This window comes from Calypte anna, chromosome 2 (assembly GCF_003957555.1).
Source record: "Calypte anna isolate BGI_N300 chromosome 2, bCalAnn1_v1.p, whole genome shotgun sequence".
Taxonomy (NCBI): Eukaryota; Metazoa; Chordata; class Aves; order Apodiformes; family Trochilidae; genus Calypte; species Calypte anna.
Window position 1 is genome coordinate 48,343,161 of NC_044245.1, and position 9,700 is coordinate 48,352,860.

The window sequence follows — 9,700 nt, forward strand, 5'->3', positions numbered from 1 at the left end:
TACTCAAAAACAACAACCCAAAAAACTGTTTTGCTTTTTCCTTTGCTTTTTTTTTTTTTTTTTTTTTTTTTGCATAGCTTTCAATATTGCTGCACTCTCACCTCTGCATATTGCAAGCCCATCTCAGTTCTGAGATAATTTTTTTAAAGTTCTGAATATTCTTAGTCCAGTTCTCCTCAAATACATAATATATATTTTCTACCAATTATAAATACATAATTTTATTAATCTGATTTCAATAACATGCATTTGTATAATTACTGTACAATCAAAATAGACATTAAATTTATACAGTGTGTATGCTTTTATTTCAGCGATATTGTTCAGACACACTGATCAACAAATCAAGCAAATGGGGAAATAGAAAGAAAAAAAAAGATGAGGGGGAAATAACCTCTGAGAGGAAACAGACCCTCACAGTGTTTACAGACAAAAAAATGAAAGGAAATATACTTATCAGAAAAAGGGTTTATTAATACATAGAAAATCCCCACCATAGTTGAAACACACTTTAGGAACTAGTAAACACGTTAAATAGAGTTGTGCCAATTACGCAGTGCCCAAGCATCTGCTTGCTCTTAATTAGATGGGGAGGTGAATGACCACTGTTTATTTTCATTTTCCTCATTAATTATGAAAAACTGCATTTAATTCATCTTGCATGGTGAGAGACTGGCTGCGCAGATGTAAGTCGTAAGGGAAGTGGCTCTCTGTAGGCAACCTGAACATAGAGCTCTGCCCAAGGGGACCCCTGGGTGGCACTGCACAGTAATGCATGCCATAATTGTAATTTTTGCCATAGTCCAAGCTTTCTTCTTGCTTCAGGGAAAATATCCCATTATAGTTAATTGGGGGAGGACTTAAGGGACCTTCAAACTGTGGGCTGGCGCACTCGGGAGAAGTGCTTTCATAGAAGGACTCGTAAGCACTGCAGTAATTGTAAGGTTTCATGGACTTGGAGTTGTCGAGAGTCCCATGCCCCGGGGGGGTGCCGAGCTCGGGACTGTGGTAAGGGGGGTAGAAGGTGGAGTAGGGCGAGCGGGTGTGATGGGCGCCTTCGCCCGCCTGGCCCATCAGGAAACTTCTGGCATTCAGCTGCAGGCATCCCGCCACCAAGTTTGTAGTTGGCTGGGACAGACCCTTGCACAAGTTTTGGACGAAGGTGAGCAGGTCAGGTCTCTTGCCAATTCGCAGGATTTCAGAAAGAGCCCAAATGTAGTTCTTGGCTAGTCTTAAGGTTTCTATTTTGGACAGTTTTTGCGTTTTAGAATAACAAGGGACCACTTTCCTTAAATTGTCCAGGGCGTCGTTAAGGCCATGCATCCGATTCCTCTCTCTAGCATTGGCTTCTTGTCGCCTGAATTTGATCCTTTCCATCCTTATCTTGCTTGTCTTTTTTTTCCGAAGGCCCCTTCGCCTAGGCAAACCATTCTCATCCTCCTCTTCTCTCTCCTCCTCCTCCTCCTCTTTTTCTGTGTCTTCTCCAGGAGATCTTTTAATGTTCTTTCCACGGAGCACGATCTGCTTCGAAAAGCTTTCTGGGTTCTTAATTTGCTTTTGGTCATCAGTTTCTCTGGAAAACTTTCTGCACATCTGGGATTCTGGCATTACAACAGACTCATCAAACGGTAGTGTTAACATGGTTCTATAATCTTAAGTTACCTGAAAGAATGCCAGCAAAATATTTAAATATTTCCATTTTTAAAGTTTGCCGACTTACACACCCATCCTCATGCACCTTCTGTGCATCTGCATGCATGCTCTGTGTATATGACTCTGTGTGTGTATATATAAATGCACAGTCAATTTATTTTAATTTTTTTTCCCCCCCATAAAATGCCGGTTGCAAATTCTTGCTTTTTAACAAAAAGAAGCTGTCCAGAATTTTAAAATAACGTGAAACACTCAGAATCTTGCAGCTAGAGAACCCCATTTCTTACAGATAAGTATAGAGTAAATCAATATTTAAAATGTACAATTAACTCCCTGCTCATTTATCTTATTTTTAAACAAGCCCTTCCAACCCTCGCCACGGTGGAATTCAAAGAAATGCAAAGCATGATAAAGCAATACAGAAATTTCATTAATCCAAATTCCCCTGGGTGAAAAAATGAGAGCAAGAGCAGTCTTAAAATTGAAAAGTGCTATATCTCTATTAACTGAAGGATAAATATTTTAAAATAACTTTTTGACTTATACTTCAATGAGCTTTTTTCCTCCACATTTTTCGACTTGTGAATCAAAATATTAAACACTAAGTTAGAGTAGGTGAGAAGAAAAAAAATTATGGAACAACCCCCCAGATCACTCAGCTAGTAACATAATTAAAAGCTAATATTTTTTTCTAACGATTTGAATTAAAATCACATATTACTTAGTTCATAATGAAATGATGATAATCAGAATGATCTAACCCTAAACATATTCAGATCAGAGTTAGGAAATAGAACCCCCCTACCTTTTTTTTTTTTCCTTTCTCACAGGAAATTTCACAAAAATTCTGATTGATAATATCTGTTTAGTTAGAATCAACTTATTTGCTTTTACTCTTTTTCTTTCCCTCTATTTTTTTTTTCTCTCCCATCAATTGTGGTGGAGGGGAGGTAAAAAATTCCCTGCACTCTATAGCAGTGTTTATGTTCAGCGAGGCTCAGACGTCTCCCTCCAGCTCGTAGCTGACAGGAGCGGTCTGTAGATTCTGACTGCAATCCTGCACGTGTGCTCAGAATTCAGCCTGGAATGGGAAAATAATTTCCTTTTCCTAATTATTTTGCTTTTGTTTGCAGTTTGGGAGCAGCAAAAGCTTGGATCCCCCATGGTCCTCAAAGAGACAAGCAAAACAAACGCAAGGACTTTTTGTAATAGAACAAAACTAAACAAAAACCCCAGTCAAAGACTAACTCTATCAATATTGTCTACACACTTGCAATATTACATAACACCAATCAAAGTATGCAATTGCATCAGAAGAACAAAATGTTAGGAGGAGTTATTAGACAGTAAATAGCATACATAAAATACAAGACAATGATACTGTATCTTTAAACACTTGCATGCACACCCATCACCAACTGAAATATATCTTTATTTATATTACCTTAGCTTTTTATTTCATTCAACAATCAGTTTTCATTTTTTGCCTTCCAAATCTTTTCAGTCTGAATGTCGCATCGTCTCCTGGAGTCTAGATCTGTGTATATCTGCACTATCTCATTGATCTCTAAAAAGTGACATTGATGCCAACTGCCAGAGCTGGTACCCATGCCATCTGCTAGTGACGTCACGGGGCAGAGAAAACCACGTGAGCCTTTCTCCTGGGACCTTCATTCTGCACTGATCATCTGGCATCCCTCTAAGTGGGTACCAGCATTCATGTATCAACACAGAAGGTTAGACTGATAGAAAAAAAAAAAAAAAAGAAAAAGAAAAAAAAAATCTACACCAGCCTTTCACATACAGTAGGTGCATTTCCACTGGAGCTGCATCTTTTTTAGCAGTCTTGCTGCACGGATAGACAAGCCAACATTTGGTGCTATCCCTGCCTACAGGTACGGCTGCCCTGTGGTTGTTAATACAGTATTGTTTATATGAAAAGTGCTGTTTTGTACTGATCCAAGTCCCTCTGGTGCACCTGGTACCCAGGAAAAAAGAAAAAAAAATAAAGGAGGCAAGGAAAGGAAGGCAGGAATGGGGAAGTAATGCCAGTGCTGTAACACAAACCACAGTCATTAGAAGTAGTTTTTGTCTCATGCTGCTGGACACAATTTTGGGCTAGGGGTGTGGATTTTTTTTTTTATTTTTATTTTTTTTTTTATTTTTTTTTGAGTGAGGTGTGTTGTCCCAGAGTGCAGGATAAGAGGAGCAAACCTCCTGCTGGCTCTAAGAAATCTGCCTCTCGCATCCCTCAGTGGTTTTTGACGTTCCGAAAAGAGGCATTTGTGGGAAAGTGGACTCACAATGTGAAGATTTAACAAATGATGCCTTTTCTTTGAAAGCACATGGCAGGGCTTACTTGCCCCCAGTCCTGCTCTGGTGTGATGCAACTGGGGGGCACCTGCTCCCGGCAGGGCGATGCGCTCACAGGCGTGACTTGGGGTGCTCGGGGGACTTTCCCCTGCTGCCAAATTTTCTCCACCTGCCTGGCCTTTCTGTGAAAGCCTCTCCAAAATCTCTTTTAAAAACTGAGTTCTTTCCTTTGGAAATGCCGTCTTCCTCCTCCTAAAATCTTTCTCCTGCTCTACCATGTGCCTCCCTGGCTGCTGCTTTCTTCTTGCCCTTGTTTCTGCTGTCAGCTGCCTCTCCTGCACTCCCTGCTTGTCCTCTCTTAACCCTTTTGTCTCTTTCCACGGACAAGAAACTGTTAAATGAAGCCGAAAAAAGCCCCTCGGCTCAGTTTTGCCATGGAGCTTATGGCAAACTCCACCTTGGTGTGTTTGGGATTTGTATTTTTTTTGTTACGTTCTGTTTTGTTTTTTTTTTAATTATGGAGTGGTGTGCCACAAATAAACAGTATCAAGAGAGTTAAAAGGGGAGCAACATGTCAGGTTATATACATGGTTTTGGGGTAAAGTTTGCTTTCATTATTGCCTATCACTGCTTTTTAGCAACCAAGTAATCTCTATTTTAAAAAGTGAGCGACAGAGTATGCTTTTAGTATTAAAATAATCCCTGGCAGACCTGCTATTGTTATGGGTCTGTGTCAGTGTTTCCATTATAAATCCTGGTTTTGAAGGGTTTATAACTCATCTGCTTTAATTCGCATTGGGCCCAAGCTTGGCATTAATGTTCTCAGATGTGATCCAATTATTTTGTTTTCACAAAGTTTCATTTAAATCTGCTTGGGCATTTTTTTGGTTAGAGAGAGGAACAAAAAAATAAATCTGCAGCAGGACGATGTGTGTGTGTGGAGAGTGTGCTATGTGCATCTTTGTGTATGTGCTTGAAGATTTTTATAGCCTTTGATTAAAAAAAACAAACAAGCTTTTACCCCAAACTTTGAATTTTTTCACAGAAGTGGGAAATATCGGATTATTCATTCTCTATGGAGCTAAGGCCTCTTTTTTTTTGTTTGTTTAATTTTTATTTTTTAAGGCAAATGTACTTGAAGTGACAAAGATGTTAAAACTTAAGTGGCAACTGTTCAAAAGAAGCAAGAGCTGTGCTATTCATAACATTAATTTCATTTTGTCCCAAATATTACGATCCGTGTAACAGAGGTGAGGGTAGATTCCTATTATTCTCAATAAGAATTTATGTATTTAGATTCGTATTGTGGAAGATCCTAAGGGTTGTCAACCTTTTCAAGGACTTTGCATATTCAGAGTATTATACAATGCACGATAATCTAAATATGCAAAGTCCTGAGGAACTAAACCCTGTTTCAATGCATACTAAAGATACTATGAGAAACTGAAGGAAAGGTTGACATTGTAGTGGCTCTGTGTTAAGGGAAGGACCTTCAAAATTTCCAGTTATATCACCCATCCTCCAAAACACATTTTTAAAAAAATATTTTCTCCCTCTTTTTTTTTTTTTTATTGCTGAAGTAGTTTGTTTTTTAAAAGCTACTCAAATATGATTGTAAAATACATTTTCAGTGGCTCTTATAGTGCTACTAAAAACAAAATAAATTAGTTTGTGCTGAAGGATTCTCCCTGTAGTAGTATCATTCCATTTTTTGCAGATTCTTAATCCATCATTTGACCTTTTTAATATTTTCAAATAAATAGAGGAGAAACAAAATAGCTGAGATATCAAGGTTTAAAAAGCCTCTACTGTGCATGCATAATAACTTTTCATAAGGATTTTACTACACATTTTGTATTATGGATCCATGATATGCAAATGTGTACTGCTGTTAATATGCATTCACAGCATATCCCATAACTGCTGCTTTGCTGTCTACTGCGAATGCATGTTAAGAATAATACACAAAACACAGTTAAATGCACTCTGTAGAATGTCTGCACGGCACCAAATACATTACAGAAAACATACCATGGATTTTTTTTCCTGTGCCCAAACTGTGTAGTTCTGAATTATAACTGACTCTATTTCAGATGCAATGGTATTATAATACATTTAACCCAGCCAAACATAAATCGAATCACTGAAATAATAGAGTTCAAAGGACTGCAGAACCTCCATGGAGCATCAGGGGAACGGACCCAAACTGCACTGCAATCAATTGGAGTCCTTCCAATAACTTCATACACTATCATTGGGTCTCCAGGGAGTGTTTTTATATTGTTTCTTTTTTCTTTTATTTCTTTGCTTATTTCTTTTAAATTTCTCATCATCCTCTCCCATCACCCCTGGACCAGTTGCGCTGTAACAGGAGAACCACATCTGTATTAAGGAACTTTAATGATGTTCGTGACCAGTTTGGTGTGAGGTCTGAGTCACTCACAGGTAGCAATTGGACCTTGTGGGCAGTGGGAGACTGTTTAGAAGGTGTGGGACATTTATCAAAATCTTTTTCTTTTCCTTATTTCTTCATCTTTCTAATGTAAGTGTTAAATATTGCATCAACTCAGCTTCTCGTGTTTGTGTAAAGCCATTGCGACAATCCTGAGATGCCAAACTCCCTCTTCCTCACTCGTGACCTGGTGTCAGGATGTGCATGGCCCAAATGCCCAGGGAGGACTAGAAATAGTTCCTCCAAGCCCACTTGAGTCTGGGCAGGCTCTGGTAGTTGATGTCTATGCCAGAACCCAACTGCAAGTGAGCCTGGACTCTCAGCTTCCCTTTGTGACTTTTTCCACTGCCTTGGGAGAGAGACTGGGAGGAAATACATGTCCAGTGCATCCTAAACAGCAAAGCCAGACCAGGAGGGGTAAATACATGGGTAAGAGTATGAAAAACAGAGGCTTCTGGCTCCGGCCTCCTGCTGAGTTCAGAGATCAAAAGGAGGCAAGAATACCTTTTGGGGGGGCTAAGGAGGGGTGGTGGTGCGGTTTGTTATAGTTGGTGGGGGTTTTTTTGTTTTGTTTGTTTGTTTGTTTGCTTTGCTTTGGGGTTGTTGGTTGTTTTTGTTTGTTTTTATTTTTTGTTGTTGTTGTTTGGTTGTTTTGTTTTGTTTTTTTTGTATGCTTTTACCGAAATCAGGGCAAGAGAGGATGGTGCCTTGGGCAGTGAATCTGGTCTTCCAGCCTCAGTGAATTTGTGACTGGTCAGAACTGGGACCCTCTGGCAACGACAGGACCATGTCCCCACAAAAGGTGCTGCTGGGGAAACCAGACCAATGTGCCGCTTAATATGTTGCATGCCAGCTGCATATCCTATATGCAACTATGGGACTGAAATAGTGTATCCCTGCTCAGCGGTGACCCAGCCCTTTTCTGCCTCTCTGCATCCTCAGTATGCTGCCATAAAGCATGAACAGCTTTGTGAGGGAAACCTGCTGTTCCCATCAAGCTGGTTAAGCCCTCTCCCACCAGAGCTAAGGTGATGTACAGGGAAATACATCCTTCTCCCAGGAGAGATTAAGGAAACGCGAATGAGGACTCCCATCTTCAGAGATCTAGCCTACATAAGTTCAAGAAGATTCAGTTTAGTCTGAAAATATGATTTTAACCCACCTGCTAATCCTGCAAAATATTATAAATTCACTTTGGACTATATAAGTGTCCTGTAACAAGGATGTTCTCTACTCAGACATACTTAATTTGTTTTGAAAAGGTTGTTAGGGGCAAATATGAAAGATCCACAGAGAGCTTAGTTATGTTGTTTTAGTGAGAGCTGCTTGAGTAAAATATGAATTTAGAGCCTGAAAACAGACTCTAATGTAATTGCTTACGGTTAAACAGAAATGAGTTTGTGATCAGAAATTGATCTAAGATTTGTGAAACACTAGGATGGCTCTGATTTAGATGTGACACACATTTGGCATAATCCTGTTCATTTTGAGCTGCTGCTGTCTTAATGTAACTGATTTGACAGAGAGTAGGACTATATGATCTTAAGATGCAAAATATATATTTTTTAAAGGTGTTCCAGTCTGGAAAAGTAATGACATGATATAGCCTGAAAATTTTATTGCCAGATTAAGGAGTGGTGTTTATGTTGCAGAAGCATGGAATTTAACATATTTCTCTGCCTGGGGAAAAATGCTCTAGTCAGACTACTCATGGAGCTGTGTAAATTCTTGAAACTGCAGGGGTTTAAGATCATTCCTGTTGCTTTGTGGTGTGAAGCAACCCCGTGGTACATCCTAGAAACTGAGGGGTTTTTGTTCATACTTGCTGACTGGGGTTGTCACACTCTCTGCTACCATACCTTGAGGGTGCTCAGAGCTTGCTATGCCTGGCAGCCTTTAGAGGCTGCAGCAGGGACAGTTGCTCGGCACACACCCTGATGCTGCTGGTCGTTTAATGGCATTTAATGGCAATCTTGGTCAAACAGCTACTCAGTGATGCTGCCTTTTTTTTTCTTTTTTTTTTTTTTTTTTTTTCTCTTTTTCTCCTGCCAGTGCCGACAGTGATTCACAGGCATGCTTCCTCCGAGTTTCCATTTTGAGAATGTCTCTCTGTCCCCAATCAAAGCACGGTTTTTGCAGCCAGTCCCTTCTAGAAGAGGTAGTGTGGGTGGGTGTGACCCTGGAGGAGACCTGCGCTGCTTCCTCTTCCCCAGGCAGACCCTGTGGCTATGAACCATGTCCTTTCTTCCATAAACCAGGACACTCCTTCCTTACGAAATCTCTGAGGCTGATGGGCTGCTTTCTTCTCCCCCCTGCAAATCTCCCCCAACAAGAGGCACCTGATGGGATGTTCCCAAAACTTCTTCTCCCTTTCAGCAGCCTTCACCCTGCAAGAGGATTACCCCCTGTGCAAAGAGAGACAAGGTGCTGAGAGCTCTGCATGGTGAGACAGCACAGGGGCAAAGCCCCTCTGGAAAGTGATGAGAGATCTGAGCCCATGGTGAAGGCATCGACTCTGTTAGAAGAGCAGAACAGCCTTACAGAGAGCACACTTTGAGAGGAGCAGTTTGCTTAGGACTACACAGCATGCTCTAAATTAAATGTGAGATGCAAGGAAATAGAGAAGTTGAATGAACACTGACTTGGCAGATTTTCAAGGTAAAACCTGAGAGTAAAATCATCTTCTGGTGAGCAGTCCCCTCCCAGAGAACTGTAGGATGTTTTGTAAAGGAAACTTTGTAAAATACCCTTGCAAAGTTTATGAGATACTGACATTTCCATTAGTTGCAGCAGACCTTTGAGACTCAGCAGGGAGAAAGCCCTTAGGCTAAAGAAATGACTTTTCTTTACCCCCATGAAATTTCAGCCAGGTTCAGGTGAGCTTCAAACTCCTAAGAATCATCATTTCTGTTCTCTTGCATGCACTCCTCAGGCAAATTTTAGCAGCGCACTGAAATCATATCTGAACATCTTAGGAAAAAAAGATGTACCTTAGAAATTAAAATTCCTCTAAACCTAGTTTAAACCTAGTTTGAAAGCACATTTTTAAAGTTGAGTTGGTGACAGTAGGCAGCGCCAGAGCTACGGCAGCCTCTGAAACCTGAATTCTCATTATATACAAATACACAAGCAGTTTCTTAATTGCAGAGCTCAGATGAGGTACTTGTTTTTATGCCATAATATTAAGTGTGGGGCAGGATGACTCAGGCTTACTGTAATGGAATAGCTCATTTTGGTTTGCTTCCTATTATCAGAATTTATAAACTTTCTTGGTTTCTTTTC

The 9,700-nt window shown here is 40.2% G+C and overlaps 1 protein-coding gene across 1 annotated transcript; it reads right to left on the reverse strand.

The window, feature by feature from the left end:
• Positions 1-627: 627 nt before the first annotated feature.
• NEUROD6 (neuronal differentiation 6) lies at positions 628-1,641 on the reverse strand. Its single transcript, XM_030445457.1, has one exon. The coding sequence runs from the start codon at positions 1,639-1,641 to the stop codon at positions 628-630; it is 1,014 nt and encodes a 337-aa protein (XP_030301317.1).
• Positions 1,642-9,700: the final 8,059 nt, after the last annotated feature.

What these genes read in the sequence shown, in the direction of transcription:
- NEUROD6 (XM_030445457.1), bottom strand. Translation starts at nt 1,641, where the DNA reads ATGTTAACACTACCGTTTGATGAGTCTGTTGTAATGCCAGAATCCCAG.